At 42.9% G+C, this 21,327-nt stretch overlaps 1 protein-coding gene across 1 annotated transcript in view; it reads left to right on the top strand.

The window, feature by feature from the left end:
• zzef1 (zinc finger, ZZ-type with EF hand domain 1) overlaps window positions 1-21,327 on the top strand; it is a 184,200-nt gene that overhangs the window by 92,217 nt on the left and 70,656 nt on the right. Inside the window, exons 33-36 of the mRNA XM_084320319.1 lie at window positions 2,631-2,893; window positions 9,196-9,374; window positions 12,506-12,872; window positions 17,507-17,736. Coding sequence (XP_084176445.1) covers window positions 2,631-2,893; window positions 9,196-9,374; window positions 12,506-12,872; window positions 17,507-17,736 — 1,039 coding nt within the window. The remainder of the gene's footprint in view (window positions 1-2,630; window positions 2,894-9,195; window positions 9,375-12,505; window positions 12,873-17,506; window positions 17,737-21,327) is intronic.

The following is a 21,327-nucleotide window of genomic DNA, read 5'->3' as shown; positions in this document are numbered from 1 at the left end:
AAAAAAAAGTCAAGGCCTGGAATTCCTTGAAAACCACTCTTTTTCCATCTGTACTCCCTGGCGCCAGTGTTTTTTGACCATTTTCACGATGTTTGCAGACCCATTGTATATTCTATATTATAGCTACTGTATGGAGACAATAGTATGGCTCATTTGAAAGGAAATATGTATACTCCAACAGGGAAAAACTGTTTAGTTCTACATACCTTCGTTTCTGCGCTATCCCATGCAAAAAATCGTCCCGTTTCAAAATAATCCAGTTCTGTTTCCTGGAACGTGAGATACAGGGGCGTAGGGGGGGGGGGGAGGAGACACGGGGGACATGTCCCCTGCATGTTTTCAGAAGGCAGTTATTGTCCCCCGCACTTTTTTACCGTCCAAAACAATGTTACACGATAATAAACGGTGACACGACACGTCACTAGGACCACACGGAAAACGGCTGCTTGTTCCCTCCCTGAGGGTCTTTGTTATGCAAAGACAAGTAGCCAGGTGAGTACTTGGCGAGGGACGAGCCATTGGCTTGTGACAAAATCATCTAATTTGCGTGTAATTTGTGACACACGCTGCCGCGTTGTAGTTGAACGCCAGACAGAGGTGGCTGCTCTTTGTCTCAGAATAAACAACCAAGCCGCCAAGTATACCCACCTGGCTACCTGTCTTTGCATAACAATAGCTCAGGCCAATGTATCGTCGCAGCCAATGTAAATGGATCAAGCAAATAAATCTGATCATGGTCTTCAAATATGATGTCTGGGGGCGCATACAGACAGTGAAATGAGGGTGCTGGCCATGCCTGCTTTCTCTCCCTCTCACACACACAACGCAGTACGCACGTTCCGAGACTCGTTCAGCGTTATGACTTGTCATAAGTGAATTGTATAGAAACAACTCACCAAAATGTACTATTGCACACCACCTACGACACCACCTTCACCACCCCCTCCCCCCACCCCTCCCCCCACCCCCGCAACCTTACAACAATACGTAGCACCGGCCACAACAGCCACCCTCCCACCTTGCCATACCTTGGCTTTTACTGAAACGACGCCACTGTGACCACGCCCCCAAATGTGTCCTCTCCACCATTGAAAACAAAATTATGCCCTTGGCATATGCGTTTGTGCGCATATGCGCATTTCATGCGGGTTGCTCGCCTGCCACCTATATTATTTCCAGGTCAAAGGTAACATGACCATAGTAGAATGATTCTCAAACCATGGGGGGGGGGGGGGGTCCCTTCCTGAATAGTTTTCTGGGATTGCAAAGGCATGTTTTATGATGGGGTTCGATAAAATAGACGTTACCTTTGTCAGTAGGTCCATCAAAACCCTGTCCATTCTTGCTCCAAAGTGTCTTGTGTCAGAACAATAAATAACGTTAGTTGGACCTGGCAGCGCCCAACAGATAACGTTATCGTTACATCCAAACAGCCAGACTAGAATCCAACATAGTCTGGTGAAAACGCACCGATTTTTCTCCGTTTTTCTCCCCGTCCCAATTTAGTCGTTGTGCCAATTCCCCCCCTCCCCTGCCTGGTTGTTGTGCGCATGTTCTCCTACTGGTCGGTACAAGGGAACCCTGAAGTCATCCGCACGCTTCCTCCGACACGCGCGGCGACAGCCAGTGACTCTTTTTTCACCTGGCAGCGAGGGCTCTCATTGGTGAAGCGTAACACGTGGGAGGTCACGCTGCCTTCCTCAAGTCCTGCCTCCGCTGAGCAAGCGCCCAGACCTGACCTGTAGGCGTCGCTGTCCACAACGCCAGATTACCACCCATGACTTCCATCCCCCTGACCGCCCTAACTCTGCCAATTGAGTTAGTATGACGACTGGCCCAAGCCGGAGGCAACGCCGACAGCCGGAGTCGAACCCGGTGTCTCTTGCGTTGGTGACGAGCGCAATGTCCGCTGCGCCACCCAGCCGCCCTGACTATAGTATTTTTATGATTTACCAGAAGTGCTGAGTCCAATGTAGTCTGGTGAAAACGCATCTTATGATCCATAAGTGTGATCGTTTTGTCCTCTTCATAATAATCTCCAATAGTTCGCTCGCCATTGCATAGGCCGTCCGCAGGCTAGTGGCTACGACTCTGGCCAGCAGTGAGTGAGCAACCCCCTTCCCCACAGTAAAGTAGCCCAGTTCAAAAGGTAGGCGATACTGCCACCTATAGGGATTCGATCGCCATTTCAATTCCAATTCACGCAGAGCTCACACAAGAAGGTCCGGCGGACTGTTTAGAATAATAATATTCAAAAAGAAAATACGAGTATTTACGTTTTTGGTTGGCTTTGAAAAACGAGCGTTCAAAAGTCCTTGAAATTCAAATCAACCATTCGCATTGAATGTTTTGTTCATCCATGAATCCATCCATCCATCTGGCAAGTAGACCAAGGAGATGCTTAAAAAAAACAGCATTTAAAAGTGAATTGTGTCCTTCGAGTGACATCCTTGAAAATGAAAAATAGTGCTTGGAAAAGTACTTACAGGTCCTTGAATTTCATTTTGCAATGTCTGTGGGAACCCTGTAAAAGTAAAAGTCAGACACCATCCTCGTCATCGAGTGCGACCCCATCTTTTCCAGCAATATGGTCTGGAACAATGTACCTATTTGAACCCTCATCTCTCCAGCCACCTGCCCACTCACCGGATCACCGTCTACCCCATGGTGACCATCCGCATCAGCGACCGCCACCGTCTGATCCAGCCCTACATCCACAACTACTCGTGGCTGCTGTTCGCCGCGCTGGGCCTGTACACGGCCGACCTGGGCAGCGAGGGGCAGCAGGAGGGAGAGGCCCTGGACGCGGTCACCCTGGCCCAGGCCGCGGCGCTGCAGACCTGCTGCTCCCAGCTCATCACCGAGTGCCTGCTCAAGGGACAGACCGGCAAAGGTACGTCAGGTCAGAGACGCAGTTATTAATTATTATACACATTCATATTAATATTAACTAAACATAAAACATTTTCTTCTTTTTTTTTTCTTTTTTTATATAATATAAAACAAAACATGACGGCACATAATACAGTAATAATAATAATAACAGCACAACACCAGGTAATAATAATAATAATAATAATAATAATAATAATAATAATAATAATAATAATAATAATAATAATAATAACTGTTGTGAAGGGCCAGATTAAACCGAATATATATATTTATTTATATATATATATTTAATTGTATTTGTATATTCTCTAATATTCCCTGATATCCCTTGTATATTCCTTGTACAATATGCATTGAATATCCATTCTAGCCTACTGAACATCCCATAATAGTCTCCATTCTACTATTGGTCGAGACCTTGGTGCCAGGCTGCCATACCCCTCAGACCCAGTTCAAACGTACCGCTCCACATGTACGAACAAGTCCTAGTTCCGCGTAGGAATCTGGCTACCGCACCAGCATTTGTTCATAGTGCGTATATATACTGCGCTACTAAAGTAGGACTTCCTTTTCAGTCCAGTTTCTTACCCTCCAATAGAGTCACAGACGTAAAGCCTCCCCGCGACGCCACGTGTGGGAGTAAGGCCAAGTTCGCCTACCATCGGTATTGAGACATCGTGTATATTAATATTTGAATAGTCATATTTGGCACTATATCGTCGAGTTGGACGTAGTCTATTAAGCTAATAATAGTCTGTTAATATATAGTGCTTCGTGCGGTGAGAATACTACCGTAGTCAGTACCCCATCGTTTCGGGCAGAGAACTGGCTGCTTACCCAGGGTGGTTGACCCCATGTGAAGCTGCACCCGAGGAGCCCCAGAGCCGACGAGCGAGTGGACCTGTATACCGGATTATTCTACCGACGACAGCCCGCCTTCCCAGGCACGGATTATGCTTTGTATACTTTGATTATTCCATGGATAAAGACCCCCGACACTACCGTGTGTTGGAACCCCCCCCCCTGGAGAGGACGCAAGGTGAGGAGACGCTCTGCAAGACGAGGTCGCTTCACGTCTCTCCCCCGTGGACCGGAGAGAGCCGGCCCACAAAGAGTCCACCTGCTTTCATCTGTGGTCCAAGGATCGCCGGCGCATTGAACGGCACTACAGTGGGTTCACCTGGGATACCCTTGGCCGGACGAGGCAGCCGGATTCTACCCCCCCCCCCTCCTACTCCTGTCGGCTTACAAGCGACCGGATTAACCCCCCCTAGTGTATCCAGTCTTATAATCATTAAAGTATCATTGCTGTTATTCCTTAACTATTCCAGGTCGTATATTTACCACCTGCGCCATCAGAGATTGGACATTCTCTATTGATATACCGACGAATACTCTTTGCCATAAAAGTGCATACTATTTCAATTCATAAATGTAATTAAGTGATTAAGTGCTTGCTCTACACACCATTGCTGTGTAGTAATAAACGCATACTTCGACTTCGTACATTTGTGTTGGATCCGTTTCATCTACGTGAGAGTGTTTATGATAATATATTTATGCCGTGTACTGGGTGGCCGAATATTAAGTACAAAGGTAGTGGTAGTAAGTATCATATCTAGTAATACAGTCAGGGAATTGTACCCCTCAGTTACAATAACAATAACAATAACAACAATAGAATAACAGTAGAATAACAAAGATAATACAAATAATAAATGCAGAACCTAAACATTTAAAAAAAATTATATCACAAACACCACAAAAGACATTGGACATTTTTTTCTATAAAAAACAGCATTTAAAAGTGAATTGTATCCTTTTAAATGCCCTTTTAACTCATTCAGCGCCAGCGTGTACCCCCATCTGTGCTGTCTATGGGCCAGCTTTTTGTGACAATTTTCGCGATATTTCATGATCTTTGTGGAGCTATTGTATATTCTATATTATAGCTATGGAGACAATAGTATGGCTCATTTGACAGAAACTATCTGTAGTACAACATGTAAAAAAAAATTTGTTTCTACATACTTTAGTTCGTTCACAATTCCAATTTCACTAAAATCCAAGCTGATTTCCTGGAACGCGAGTTACAGAACGTTTTCTGCGGGTATGCGTAAATCATGTTTTTTTTTCTCTAGCCTGAAACACATTATTTCCAGGTCAAAGGTAAACACATGGCCTTGTTTCTTCACAAAGCCGGGGGGGGGGTACAGGATCAACACATATAACATTAGGTAGCCTTCATCCGTCTACTGCAGGGGTAGGCAATTAAGTTTGGCCGAGGGCCAAATTTCTTCCAAGCCATTGTATGGGGGGCCGGAAACAACAACAATGGCTAATTTTATATGTTGATAGTGAAAACATTTTAACTCTGTGACAGACCACCTTATAACTAAGACATACATTTGTGGCAGAGGCAGATAATGGACAAAATAAACGAGCTGCATAGGTGGCCTAATGAACTGTAACCGACATACACATTTGCACTGAACATTATACCTTTGTCTGTTTGCCATTTTATTATAAAACCAGAGACAAGCGCCTCTCTCTTATCGGCCTATCTTACATTACGCGCAACCAATGCGTCTATCTGACGGCCCTTTCTGTGGAGTGCACTGGACTATTGAGAAACAATAGGAATTTTCCATTGGTTCTCCCAGTCCATGTGACCATTTCTAGCATTTCCATTGGCTATAGTGACAGACATAGATATATGATAAATGGATAGATACAGCGGATTAGATGCAGTCCAGAGAAAACAACCAATCTAGATATTTCAAGATTCTATGCTTTACATCCACGCATTCTCTGAGAGATGCACTACATTTTTAGATGACAATCGATTCCGATACAATAAAGCAAGTCTTTATCACAAACAAATCCAAATATATTTAATGTTTTACAAAACATGTCTAGTGTTGCGCCCGGCTTTAGAGGGTTAAAAGCCTAATAGTATTTTTTTATTTAGTTAATAAATGTCTCGTTGTAATTCCTTATATACCTAATGTAGCGCATCTTCTTGAAGCAGATTCAGCTTTTTTTGCTCTGATTTGACTTCAGTTTAATTGCATTGTTGTTACTGTTCACATGTGTGGTGCCGTCAGTCATATATAAGTAAAGATAAAGTTTGAATGACTTACTGAATTGATGTTTTAATCTCACACCACACATGTGGTGTGGCTTGTTTGTTATTTCAGCACCAGGCGCTGTCCACCGACTTTTTTCATGTTGAGCAAGCACTACATTGCACCTCGCTGCCTACCTGTTATTCACTCTCAACATGGATAAAACAACGTATAATAAGCATTCTTTAGGTGGTGGTAGTTTCTCTATTTGGACATTATAGCTAACATATATATAGCCTAGCCTAGTTGGTCTGATATATTATTATTATAATATATCATATTATTATTTTTATTATATTCTGAAGGGCCAGATATTATTGCTGGCGGGCCAATTTCGGCCCGCGGGCCGCCTATTGCCGACCCCTGGTCTACTGCATCTGCTCAGGCCAGACTATACCACGGAGCCGAATAGGTTTCTTCATTGGTCGATTTGGTTATAGTTGTTTTACATTTGACCAGTAGTGCTTGGTCCAACATAGTCCAACATCATAGTCTGGTGGAAACGCACCTTATCATACATAATCATCATCCATAATCCGTTTTGTCTTCTTCATATATCCAATAGTTCGCTCGCCATTGCAGCCAGGTTACTATTGTGTTCTCGGGTCAGACTATACCATGGAGCCGAATAGGTTTCCTCATCGGTCGATTTGGTTATATTTGTTTTACATTTGACCAGTAGTGCTTAGTTTACTCGTGATTGGCGCTGAATGAGTTCAAATATAGAAAATAGTGCTTAGGAAAGTACTTGAAAGTCCTTGAATTTCATTTTGCAATAACTGTGGGAACCCTGCTGAGACCGAAGGACTTGAAATGCATATATTGAAAAATCGTTTTAATGTCTTTATTGAAGCAATAAAACAAGGATTGTGCAATACAATACAAAGAATATTGATCAAAATGATAAAAACACAATAAAGCCCTAGAGCTTGTTTCTATTGTGGTCCTTGTGAAGTGAAGTGAATGTACAGTATGTGTGCATATCTGAGCGTGTGTGTGTGTGCGGGGAACATAAAACAACATGCAATATATAAAAACAATACTTCACATTAATAGAGACCTCACCAAATAACAATGACCCTACAGGGGTTCCAATATTTAAAACCAATACAGGGGACAGATAAAAAAAACAGGATTAAGAACCGTTTTGCAGCCAATTTTTTTAAGGAGGTCTTGAAGGTGAGCCTGGAAGCAAGTAGCTTTATATTTTCAGGTATTCCATAAAATTGCTGCAGAATATAAAAACCTTGACATCCTGTCCACCTTTCTCCAGCTCCTCCCTTTGACCCCGTCCCCTTGTATCATCCTCCTATCCCCTTTCCCTACTACCTGGTTAACCCCGCCCCCATGTATCATCCTCCTATCCCCTTTCCCTACTACCTGGTTAACCCCGCCCCCATGTCTCATCCTCCTATCCCCTTTCCCTACTACCTGGTTAACCCCGCCCCCTTTGGTCACGTATAAATATTGACGTACACACGTCTAATTCTGGGAGGAGCCACTGGAAGTAGGCCAGGACTTCCAGTCTGGTTTGTCTGTGTTTTATCCTAATACATTTTATAACAACTAACTATGACCAGCGAAATAATTTCCTCCGGTACATCCACGTCACACAAATCAAGATGCAAAAAACAGAAACATTTTTCATCAATACATTCCCGTTTTATACCGTGGTGAATATGAGTATAGTTTTAGAGTAATTCTGTATAATCCCAGGAAACGCTTGCCATTTCTCGCTTGGAATCAACTCAAGATTGATAGGATATAGCCCTTACCTTGTCTATGATGTACTGCAAAAAGAATATTCCAATTATCTGATCGCCATTCCAAGTATTGATGTCGGTCGTGTTGCCAAGATAATCCACAAACACATGAACCGGTGGTGCTCGAGTGTCCCCAATCCATGTGTTATAACTAGTGCTGTCAGGTGATTAAAAAAATGTATCTAATTAATTACAGGATTTGTAATTAATTAATCGAATTAATCGCATTTTAATCTCATAACCATTTTAGGCCTGATATTCTATATTCTATAATCATATTTCAAATGGCATGTGTCCGGATAGCAGAATTCAGTACTGTATCTACAAAACCTTCTGTTTAATCATCTTCCATTTATTCATTTGCTTAGATTTTTCAGGTCTGGTCAATTTGAGCATAGTGTTATTCAGTCAAAGATAAAAAAAAATAATTTAGTTGATATTCTCATTTGGTTCATTACAATTTACTCAAGCCTAGTAACAGACACAGTATTTCTGACACTGGGAATACATTCCCTGAGATCCATAGATGTCCCTAGAATCAGATCAAGAACATGCAAATGGACCATATTAAAAAAAAAAATCTGTAAATGTGTATTCTATGTTCTTATGGAATGAATGAGATTTAAAAATATTTAAATAAAAAAATTAAATCATTTAATAAATTGAGTTAATTTTCATAACGTGATAATTTGCTGTGTAATTAATTAATCTAATTAACACAATAAACTGACAGCCCTAGTTATAACGTTACTCATGCCTGAGAAGGAAAACCTGGAACGTACATTCCAAGCCAGAGAGTTTCCAATGATGTGCAATACCGGCCGCAAGGCGTTAGGCGGCAGTATTGGACGTTTGTGATCTCAGAGCCATTCCCAATGATAACATCAGGCTGGATGGATGAATTATGAATGCATATAGCGAATAAAAGAAACAACCATTAAAACCCGACTTTTCTTGGGTTTGGCGTCCAATGTGTTAACTACAATAATAACGAAATAAGACGATCAGAAATAATAAAAATAATAATAAATACAGAGTATAAAAACATACAAAATCTATTTTTTTTTTAAATTTAATTATATTATTACAGACACCACAAAAGTCAATTCCTCCCCCACTCCCACCCCAGGACCCCGATCCCGCTTCGCCGCTAGATCATGGCTTTAACTTTCTCGGCCGCTGAGACCCAGAGTTCAATGCTGGGTTGTCCAACCCCAATCACCCGTGCCGTAGAGATCTCCATATAAATTACATCCAACAGTGTCAGAGACCAATTAATCGTTGTGAGTTTCTCAGGTTGTTTCCACCTCATGGCTATCAGTTTCTTGGCTGCTGTTACACCCGCCAGAATGATTATTTTTTTGCCGTATGGAGGCGATCAATTGTCTTTTACCTTTCTGTCCACGTAGGTCTGCGTTCCTCAGCCCTGCTGTCGATGCTGTCGTCCAACGAGTCGTCCTCGGAGAGCGAGCTCGGTCCTGTCTCCCCCGCCTCCTCCTCCCAGGAGCTCAGCTCCGCCACCGACACCTCCTCGCTGCCGGGGAGCACTGCTGCTGTCTGCTCCCCCCCGCCGCCTCCCAGGGACAGGGTGAGAAGCATCTAATGCCTCTTTTCCACTGCATGGTACCTACTCCACTCTACTCCACTCTACTCTGCCTTTTCGGTTTTCCATTGCCAACATTTTCGGATAGTACCTGGTACCGGGTACTTTCTTAGTACCTGCTTTGTCGAGGTTCCAAGCGGGTAGAAGTGATACCAAAAAGTGACGTGAAACACTGCAGACCACTGATTGGTCAGAAGAGAGAATCGTCACTACGTTATCATTGCGCTACACGGGGGGATGTCCTGCACAAATGAAAACACTAAACCCACCATCTTTAAATAGCCTCGCGACTACTAAACATTAGCATTCATTATTTGTTTGCAGCAAGAACAAAGTGCAATAAACTAAAACGGATACATTCACTGTGTATTCTGCCTCATTTATTGATGAAACAAACCCAACATCAACACAATTTACCACCAAGAACAAAGAGTTTAGTCTCTCAAAAAGATCGCTAATTTTGTTAGCTTACGTGCTAATGTGACTGGGGTTTACCATTATAATAGTTAGCATTGCGGCTAGCGTACATAGCATACAAAAGATTGCTAATTTTGTTAGCTTACGTGTAGTTAGCTAATAAGGCACTAGTATCATAGAATAGAATGGAAATACTTGAATCATCCAGAGGGAAATTGTACACTACAAATCCGGATTATTAAAGTATTTCTATTCTATTCTATGATACCAGTGCCTTATTAGCTAACTACACGTAAGCTAACAAAATTAGCGATCTTTTTGTGAGACTAAATTCTTTGTTCTTGGTGTTGATGTTGGTTTTGTTTCATCAATAAATGATGCAGAATACACTGAAGTAGGGATGTCCGATATTATTGGCCTACCGATATTATCTGCCGATATTGGCATTAAAATGTGATATTGGAAAATATCTATCTTTTCCAAATATTTATTTTTTATTTGAATTTTTTTTTACATTTCTATAACCTTTATTTACCCAGGCAAGCAAGTAAGAACAAATTCAGATTTTATTTATTGTCAAAAGTATGCATAATGTTGTGTTAATTCCACAACAAGAGATATGTAATGTTAATTACCTGAAATTATTCCGTTTTTTGGGGGGGGGGGGAGACCCTGCATATATCGGTATCGGTTGATATCGGTTGATACCGGTATCGGAAATTAAGAGTTGGACAATATCGGTATATCGGTATCGGTAAAAAAGCCAATATCGAGCGTCCCTACACTGAAGGTATCTTCATAGCAATTGTGTTGCTGTTGGTTTTGTTTCATCAATAAATGACACAGAATACACTGTGAAGGTATCTTCATAGCTTTATAGCTAGCTTCGATACGTGTGTGTGTGTGTGTCGCGTTGAAGTTGACATCACAGCGCCCTCGCTATGACGACCAGCTACACTGACGGCGGGTACTACTGCGTTCGTCTATTGGAGCGAATCTGAATGTTTATGTTGCAATTTGTTTACGTGAAACTAAACTAGCAGAGGATAACAACTCCAGTTCTAGCACAAAGTGTTGTTTTGTAAAAAAGTCTGAACTTACTGTAAATCCTCTAATAGTGGAGGGTATTCAAATAGAGGACAGGGCCTCTTATAATGGCCGGGGGTTTGATACATGCAGACAAATACAGGCCGGCTTCCAATACAAGGTTGCAAATAAAAGTTTTATTTATTTTTCGTGCCGTGATATAGAATGAGATAAACTCTTGCCAATGCAAATTAAGTGCTGCTCTCTCTACCGTTCTCTCTACCGTTCCCTACTCTCACTTCGTTAGCGTTAGCATTAGCATTAGCATTAGCGTAAGCTAACGTTGTCATAGCTAGATCTGTGGTGTCGGCTGGATGACGTTGGCTTCGTTTGCAAACGTTAGTTAACGTTCGCTATCTATATGGCTTTGCAGGCGGGGCTGCCGTTGTCCAGTTGACATTACAGATCATGATGGCTATGATAGCGTTAGCTAAAGCTATTGCCTGCATGTTATCAACTCGATTCGACTCAGGTAGAGTCGAGAAGGTACCACACGCTAAATTGTCCCCGGACCCCGCAACCTATAGACAGTTCCAACTTCAGTGTGTGAATTACGTTAATCCACCACAGTTTCACAATTACTCAACTGCACTCAATAGTATTTAAATACCAATGTTAGTCTAAATAAATGTAGACAGACAATGTACGTATTATGTCCATGAGTGTAATTTTTTGAAATTAAGACCTGCCTCTTATATAAGCCTCTCTCTAATAAAGGCCTGGTGCTCTTTGCAGCTGAGGTAAATACAAGACCTGTCCTATATTAAAGGATTTACGGTACTCTTGCATGTAATTGTAAACTAGGGGTGTGTCGAATCAAATCAAATGTATTTGTAAGGCCCGACGACACACATTAATGTCCCCATGGGCCGGACACGTCTTCTTTAAATAAGTCAAGAAGAAACATCACAATAAATCAAGAACAAAACTAAAAAACACCATGAAATCCAAAATAAAATGTAAAATAAATAAATGCAACATTCCCAGACATACCCCATGCGGTAATTAAGGAAAAACTCACTAAAAACCTAGCAATAGGAAAAAAGCACCACAGGCAATGTGGAGGGGAGAAACCTTAGAAGGGCCGTTCAAGGGGGATCTCCCTTCTTAGATGTCGGTGATAGTAGTGTTGCTTGAGTCCACAATATTACATTGATATACGTACCACCCAGTATTGTGATAGCTTTCATCTTACGGTTTCTAGACATTTGATGAAAGACCATACATGTCCACCATACATTGTCAACCAAAAGATACATTTACTGTCTGTTTTATTTTCTACATTTGTTTACTTAACCTGAAATAATTGAATTGAAAAGAGATGAATAGAAATTCTAATCTCTCAGTTCAGATGCACAAAAGAACAAAACCTTTTCCTCAGACTTAGTCTTTTTTCTATATATACCACGATGCCATTTATTTTCTCAGAACTTTACATTATAAAATCACAGTTTATGGTATTACGATATATGGCATATATATATATATATTGAATTGTAACCCCAGGAATCGTGATATGTATCGTATTGCCCGATTCTTGCCAGAACACGCAGCCCTAATATTAAACGAATAAGTTTCCTATTCTGACCTGTTCATCCTCTCTGCACCGTTAGAGTAAAGCTTCAGAGAAGGAAAAGATGGCTGACTCCACCGCGCCAGAGCTGTCTCCTCTTCCCCCCTCCACCGCCCCAGAAGAGACATCTCCCCCTCCTCCCTCCATCGCCTCAGAGCTGTCTCCCCCTCCTCCCTCCATCGCCCCAGAAGAGACATCTACTCTTCCTCCCTCCCTCGCCCCAGAAGAGACATCTCCTCCCCCCTCCACCGCCCCAGAGGTATCTCCTCCGAGCACAGGGGAGGAGGAGGAGGAAGAGGAGGAGGGCAAGAAGCAGCTGGTGACCCAGGACACCCTGGACTCCTCCAGCCTCAGCCAGACCCCTCCTTCTGTCTCCAGCGAGGACACCCTCTCCCCTGGGGTCACAGGTAAACGTTCACATTACTGCTTATTATTTATTAATTATGTCGCCATAATTGCATAATCGCCAATATGCACACGTTCCCTTAGTTTCTCAGTTATCGAGAGTAAATGAGTTTGAATATGGCCACCAGTGATGTCATCGGGGGCATTGAATCAATTCAATTAAATTATCTTTAATGACCACCCAGCCAGGCTGGTGGAATTTGGTTTCAGTGCAGCATGTTACAGCATTGTTCCAACATAGAACATAGAACATCACTTACATTACATACATACTACATACTACATAAATACATAATTACAAGACCTCAATATCAAGTGTCCATAGCAACAGAGGTAGGGGGGGGGGGGGGTGCTACAGGGAGTTCAGTGTCCGTATGGCAGTGGGGAAGAAGCTGTTTTTAAAGCGGGATGTTTTGGTGGTCAGGGATCTGTAGCGCCTCCCGGAGGGCAGCAGCTGGAAGATGTGGTGTGCTGGGTGAGTGGGGTCAGAGATAATTTTCCTAGCTCTTCTTTTTTTTTTATAACTTTCTTTTTATTGTTTTTCACAATAAGCAAACAATCACAAACAACAAGACATAACAAAAACACAATCCCGGGCTGCATTATTAGTGTCACTTTACAAAAATATACTTTTCACATGCTGAGTTCTCAATTCTCTTACTTTCCCTATAGGTATGGCGAATATTCTTTACAACTATACATCAATACATCATCCACTGGTTGTCGTCATTAACATATAAAAGTCCCACTTTTCCCAGTACTTCAAACCTTTCTCTTCCTGTAATCTGAGAGTAAAAGTAAGTCTTTCCATTGTGTATATTTCGCCTATAATGGCCAACCATTTTTCTTTTGTTGGAGGTTCTTGTTGATACCAGAGACCCGTGATCGCTTTCTTACTTGCTGCTAAAAATATTTTCATCAAATATCTGTCTCCTCCTACCAATTCCTCAGGTAAGTTACCCAGGTACAAATAGGAGAAGGTCTCCGGTATCTTAAAATTCAATATAACCTCCATGGTGGAGTGAACATCTTGCCAATAACGTTGAATTCCAAAAGATATGAGAGTGGTTTGCCTCCCTCTGGCCGCACTGTCTCCAACATGGTTGCTCTATGCCTACTTGTCGGGATTTGATTTTGGGAGTTATGAAGAATCTAGTCAAGTTTTTCCAGCAGAATTCTCTCCATGTTTTTGAATTAGTCGAGCTACATTGAGTTCTGCACATGTTCTCCCATTCGTCTTCGGTTATTTCTTCCTAGCTCTTCTAATTGTGCTTTGGCGGTGGAGTGATTCGAGAGATGGGGGTGCGGATTATTTTGGAGGATTTATTAATTATTCTTTGGAGTTTGTTTTTGGAGTGAGTGTCCAGACTGCTGTACCAAACTGTTATGGAGAAGGTGAGGATGCTTTGAATGATAGCCTGGTAGAAGCGGAGCAGGAGATGTTTTCTGACTCTGTATTTTTTGAGCTGGCGGAGGAAGAAGAGTCTTTGATTGGCTTTTTTGTGGATGTGGTCTGTGTTGGTTTTCCATTTGAGGTTATTGCTTATGTGGGTGCAGAGAAATTTGAAGGAGTCTGTGGTGATTATGGAATTGCCGGAGATGGATATGGGGGTTTTGGGGTTTGGCTGGCGTCTGAAGTCGATGATGAGTTCTTGGGTTTTTGATTAGTTGAGGAATCCCTGTGTTAATTACAGCTCAATGAAATGATAAGGTATCAGTCCCTATTTGTTAGGATGTGGGGGTGTGTAGGACCCAAGTGCAGGACAGAGACCAGTCGAAAGCAGGCAGGAGACGGCGGGTTTTATTCAAAGGGCTTTACTAGGAAAACAACTACCAACTGAAAACACTATAAACTATGAAACTCAGCAAAGCTGGCAAAGGGCGCAAGGTGCAAAAGCTAACGGACGAGAAAACACACTACCACGACAGGACATCCAACTCCACGAACGACAGGATACAGGATACAGAGTAATGAACCCACAATGGAGGCACAACATATATACACAGACTAATTGACACATGAGGGTTGATTGGAACAAGAGACACCTGGGATGGAAACACAGACAAGGCTAGGGACTAAACAGATAAACACAATGAGACAAGACTAGACAGTAACCGCGATACAAGAAGACAAACACAATACCAGGGACTAAGACACCTAAAACAGACCGGGGAACACCAATGTCAGGAGGAACACTGGGAGACATAGTACTAGAGGTAGAACAGAGATGAACACAGAATACAGAACTAGCCACAAGTGCATGAGGGGTAGTGCAATCCACCTGCACCTGCCCACTTCCCCCCTCCTATTCAGAGACTCTCCTCTCAGCTCTCCTCTCATCCTACACCTATTTGTGGTCCTGTACCCCCACCTGCTGGACAAGTACCCGTACTACCCCTCATGCACTTGTGTCTAGTTCTGTATAGGGAGTCTGACGTCACTGGTTGTTCCACCCATATAGGGATTTATCATTGGGAAAATGGATTATCGGCTATTGTAACAATTCTGCCGCATGGAAATTGAAAAGCTTTCCATTTTTGCATTAAATGGGTTCCCTTCTACCACTAACATAATTTTTTAAGCATTTTTGGTTGAAATAAAATTTGGCGTTTTTTTTTATGATTAATTGCGAATATTTTCATGTTGAGCTGTTGTGGATGAATACACACAGAAAGGTACACCATGCAAATGTTAATGCTTTATTTGTTTTAAACGAGACGATTTAGAAATGGGCAATGGGGAAATACATTGCATTGGACAGAGGGTGGAACACAAAAAACGGCAATGACGTAACCACTACACCTCCCTATTCTGTGTTCATCTCTGTTCTTCCTCTAGTCTAGTACTATGTCTCCCAGTGTGTGTGTGTTTTTTTTTCTTTCTTTCTTTTTTTTACTTTTTACTTTACTTTTTTAAATGATGACAAAAAATAAGAATCGTGTGAGAGAATCGTGATCTCAATTCTTCGAGAGAAAAACCGTGATTCACATTTTAGCAAGAATCGTGCAGCCCTAATCGTGATGCACGATATTGTCTAAAAAGTATGCATATTAAGTCCGATTTCTTACTACAAAATAACTTCTGGAATATTTGAGAATGTCAGTTGAAAATGACAGTTTCATTTTATTACCATTATATCTCACCTCCTAATGGCTCCTATTACCATGCGGTCCAATATGATGAACATAAAATGTTTGCCAATATGGAACCCATGATATTGGGCTCCATATCGCCCAGCCCTACTTTCATACGGCTTCGCTGGGTGAACACCACCACCTCCATGCGTTACTTACCTTGTGCATACCGCACCTTATGTGTATAGTGTATACTTCATCAGAGCATATATTTAGCATTTTAGCATTTAGCATTTTTCGATTATATATTAGATTAGATTTATATTATTGGATTATTAGATTATATATTGCATATATTTAGCTATTTTATTTATTATTTCTTTTCTTTTTAGATTATTAGATTATATACCGTACTTTTCGGACTATAAGCCGCGGCTTTCCCCCCCATTTTTCGACCCTGCGGCTTATATAACGGTGCGGCTTATGTGACTTGACGTGACCAAACCCGAAAATGGAAAAATCTAAATATTGCTTTTTTGACTGCATTGAAATTTTATTTATCTGTTCCCTTATTTGCTAAACTTAATACAACTTGTAAATGAGTTAATTCTTGTTATTTGTCCGACAGTATTGTGTCCCAATGCTAATTACATATGGTAATTAAACATTAAAACACCTGCGGCTTATAGTCCAGTGCGGCTTATATATGTACACATCATTCAATTTAGCTGCTGCGGCTTATAGTCAGGTGCGGCTTATAGTGCGAAAAGTACGGTATATATTTTTTTTGATCCACCTTTTCTCCCATTTTCTATTTTTCTCCCATCCCAATTTCGTATCATCCAATTCAACCCTCCCCTGTCTCGAACGCTGTTTCTTGCCTCCCACAAGCCGGCTGCAATGTGGACTAAGTCATACATAGCACGAGTCCCCTCCGGTACTCGAGGTAACAGCAGTCGCCTCTTTTCACCTGCGCGGCACGATCTTTCAGCGTCAGGGGTCTGCGCTTTGGAGGGGCGCCGCCCCCATCGCTTCCTGATTCTACTGCGCAGGTGCACCAACCGACCTGTAGGAGTCGCTGTCCACAACGTCCAATCCCCACCCATCAGTTTCCCACCCCCTAATACTGCCAATGTGTATTAGTACGGACGACCAGCTAAACTGAAAGCAATGTGGAGCGCTGGGCTCGAACAGGCGAACCCAGCGTCTCCAGTATTTGTGGTGAGCGCCTTGCCAACTGCACCATGTAGCCGCCCCCATTAGATTATATATTGTAACTATTTATTGTAGGGCAAATATAACTGAGAGGGCATACATACCCTCATATCGCACCTTGTTGCCCATATGCACATGTCCAGAGTTAATCATAATGTTATATTGTTTACACTGCCTTTTTATTCTATTTAAATTTTTTCTTCTCCACTGTACTATAATTATGTCACCTGTACCTGTATGTCTTCTACTACCTGTACCCCCCCCCCCCTCCCCCATGCTGCTATGATGCCTGAATTTCCCCAAGGGGATCAATAAAGGAATATCTTATTGTATCTTATCTCCTCAGTTCCAGAGGCGGGCACCGAGGCGGTCACTTCTCCGGCGTCGGACTGTGCCGAGGTGGTGAAGGAGAAGGAGGAGAAGGAGAAGAAGGAGGAGGAGGATGAGGAGGAGGAGGAGGAGGAGGAGGAGGAGGAGAAGGTTGCCCAGAAGCCCCTGCAGGAGCACGTCTTCTCCGACTGCTCCAGGGAGCGTTTGCTGGGCCTGCTGGCCGCCATGCTGCCTCCAGCCAAGCCGGTACAACCACGAGCAAGGCACACTACAGACGGTTAACCTTTCACTACCACACTACAGACGGTTAACCTTTCACTATCACACTACAGATGGTTAACCTTTCACTACCACACTACAGAAGGTTAACCTTTCACTACCACACTACAGAAGGTTAACCTTTCACTACCACACTACAGACGGTTAACCTTTCACTACCACACTACAGACGGTTAACCTTTCACTATCACACTACAGATGGTTAACCTTTCACTACCACACTACAGAAGGTTAACCTTTCACTACCACACTACAGAAGGTTAACCTTTCACTACCACACTACAGAAGGTTAACCTTTCACTACCACACTACAGACGGTTAACCTTTCACTACCACACTACAGAAGGTTAACCTTTCACTACCACACTACAGAAGGTTAACCTTTCACTACCACACTACAGACGGTTAACCTTTCACTATCACACTACAGACGGTTAACCTTTCACTACCACACTACAGAAGGTTAACCTTTCACTACCACACTACAGACGGTTAACCTTTCACTACCACACTACAGAAGGTTAACCTTTCACTACCACACTACAGACGGTTAACCTTTCACTACCACACTACAGACGGTTAACCTTTCACTACCACACTACAGAAGGTTAACCCTTTCACTACCACACTACAGAAGGTTAACCTTTCACTACCACACTACAGACGGTTAACCTTTCACTACCACACTACAGAAGGTTAACCTTTCACTACCACACTACAGACGGTTAACCTTTCACTACCACACTACAGACGGTTAACCTTTCACTACCACACTACAGAAGGTTAACCTTTCACTACCACACTACAGACGGTTAACCTTTCACTACCACACTACAGAAGGTTAACCTTTCACTACCACACTACAGACGGTTAACCTTTCACTATCACACTACAGACGGTTAACCTTTCACTACCACACTACAGACGGTTAACCTTTCACTACCACACTACAGACGGTTAACCTTTCACTACCACACTACAGACGGTTAACCTTTCACTACCACACTACAGAAGGTTAACCTTTCACTACCACACTACAGAAGGTTAACCTTTCACTACCACACTACAGACGGTTAACCTTTCACTACCACACTACAGACGGTTAACCTTTCACTACCACACTACAGACGGTTAACCTTTCACTACCACACTACAGACGGTTAACCTTTCACTACCACACTACAGAAGGTTAACCTTTCACTACCACACTACAGAAGGTTAAAAAAGGCTACATACAGTAGGCTACCATGTGTATTTTATGGAGGCAGGTAGGATCCTTGAACTGATACTTGGTAGAATTTAATGTTTCAAGAATTTGGAGTGTAAGAGGAGCCCCTGACTTGAATAAAAGATCACCTCAAAAATCTCTTGAAACACCTGCTATCCAACAGCAACAGATTCTCCTTCATCAATTTAAGCCAGCTGGGCTTTTGATCAAGCCAGTAGTAAAGCCTTATTACCAAACTAATGATGTGGGGGGGAAAGCAAGTGATTTTCAGTTAATGAGCTTTCACACCAGAAGAGTTGTGCTCTTGAGCCTGGGTCCTTTGCTGAAAACAACGATTCAGCAGTAATTAACTCATTCAGCGCCAGCTATTATCCTCATCCTGTAGTCTGCGGGCCACGCTAAAAGATAGGCATTTTCACTGTGCATCACGATGTTTGCAGAGCTATATCTATATTCTATATTATAGCTTATATAGTATAAATTTCATGTATACGTTCGCGTGTTATCCCGTGGTGAATATTGTATAGTTTCAGAGTGATCCGGGCTAATTCCTGGAAGCTGCGTTATGGAGCGCTATGTGAATTTAGCTAAAGTCCAAATCAAAGGTATATAATAGGTATTATGTTTAATCATGAATGCATCAAAGGGGGGGGGGGGGGGGGGGGGGGTAGTTTTCTGATCGTCAGCAACGGCATACGTTTTGAATACTACATACGTTGATCGTTGCGATCGAAATCATTGTTGGATCAAAGTAGGATTGATGTCATATAGTCCTTACCTTTACTAGGAGGTATCCCAAAATTAATATTCCAATTGTCTGATCGCGATTTTCAGTATTGATGTCCATCGGGTCCCTGACAAGAAACTGGCACAGAATATGCATCAAGTGTGTTCCACGAGTACCAAGTTGCTCGAATGAAGCGTTTCACTTGGCTTGGTCTAAATTCTCCGCCCGGATCATATACAATGTAACACCAAAGTACAGACAAAGAATTAAAAGTACTCCCGTAGTCTCGCGAGAGGTGCAGAAATGGGATGTGACGTCAGAGGATACGATCCGGTCAGTGTTTCACAACACAGACTGGATTGTATTCCGCGACACAGATAACATTAATGCCTACACGGAGACAGTGCTGGACTATGTCTGTACTAGGGTGAAAGAAACAATCCCCACTACCAAAATGAAAGTTTACCCAAATCAAAAACCCTGGGTAGACAAATCCGTCCGTGAAGCTCTGAGAGAGCGCACCAAAGCATACAATGACGGCCTAGTGGCAGGCAACATGAACGACCACAAGGTGGCGCAACACAACGTAAGGAGGACAGTGTCAGAGGCCAAACGGCGCTACAGGGATAAAATTGAACTCCAGTTTGAACAAGCTGACTCTAGAGCTATGTGGCAGGGGCTCAAAACGATGACAGACTACAAAGGCGCCTCCCTCAAACTGAACAGTGACATCTCCTTAGCAAACGACCTCAATACCTTCTATGCGAGGTTTGATGCTGGTAATAACAACACCAGCTCACAAGCCTCGGCAATGGGGGGGGGGGGGTCGGCTGCTGATGGAGGCGCAGTGTTCAGGGTAACAGAGCATGAGGTGAGGCGGACCTTTAAAAAAGTGAATATCAGGAAGGCAGCAGGTCCGGACGGCATCCCCGGCCGCGTCCTAAAAGTCTGTGCCGACCAACTGGCCCCAGTATTCACTGACATATTTAACCTGTCCTTAGAACAGGCTGTCATCCCCACCTGCCTGAAGAAGTCCACTATTATCCCTGTACCCAAAAAATCCAAGCCTGCTTGCCTCAACGACTACCGCCCTGTAGCTCTCACCTCCATAGCCATGAAGTGCTTTGAGAAGCTAGTAAAGGGCTACATCTGCTCCTCCCTCCCCATCAACATGGACCCCCTGCAATTTGCATACCGCCCCAACAGGTCCACGGAGGACGCCATATCCCATGTGCTGCACACAGCAGCATCACACCTGGACAAGAGGCAGGGGAACTATGTGAGAATGCTATTCATCGACTACAGCTCGGCATTCAATACCATAGTCCCCTCCATACTCATAGCCAAGCTCAGGGACCTGGGCTTGGGCTATGACCTCTGCCAGTGGGTCTTGGACTTCCTGACTGGCAGACCCCAGGTGGTGAGAGCAGGCAACTGCACCTCCTCATCCATCACCCTCAACATAGGGGCCCCCCAGGGCTGTGTTCTGAGTCCCCTCCTCTACTCCCTGTACACACACGACTGTGTGGCTCAGCGGAGTAGCAATACAATCGTCAAATTTGCTGACGACACAGTGGTGGTGGGCCTGATCTCTGCCAACGAC

Source organism: Notolepis coatsorum (genome assembly GCF_963971535.1).
Source record: "Notolepis coatsorum genome assembly, chromosome: 8".
NCBI lineage: Eukaryota > Metazoa > Chordata > Actinopteri > Aulopiformes > Paralepididae > Notolepis > Notolepis coatsorum.
The sequence above is the reverse complement of the archived record's forward strand: the minus strand, read 5'-3'. Positions and strand labels throughout refer to the sequence as shown.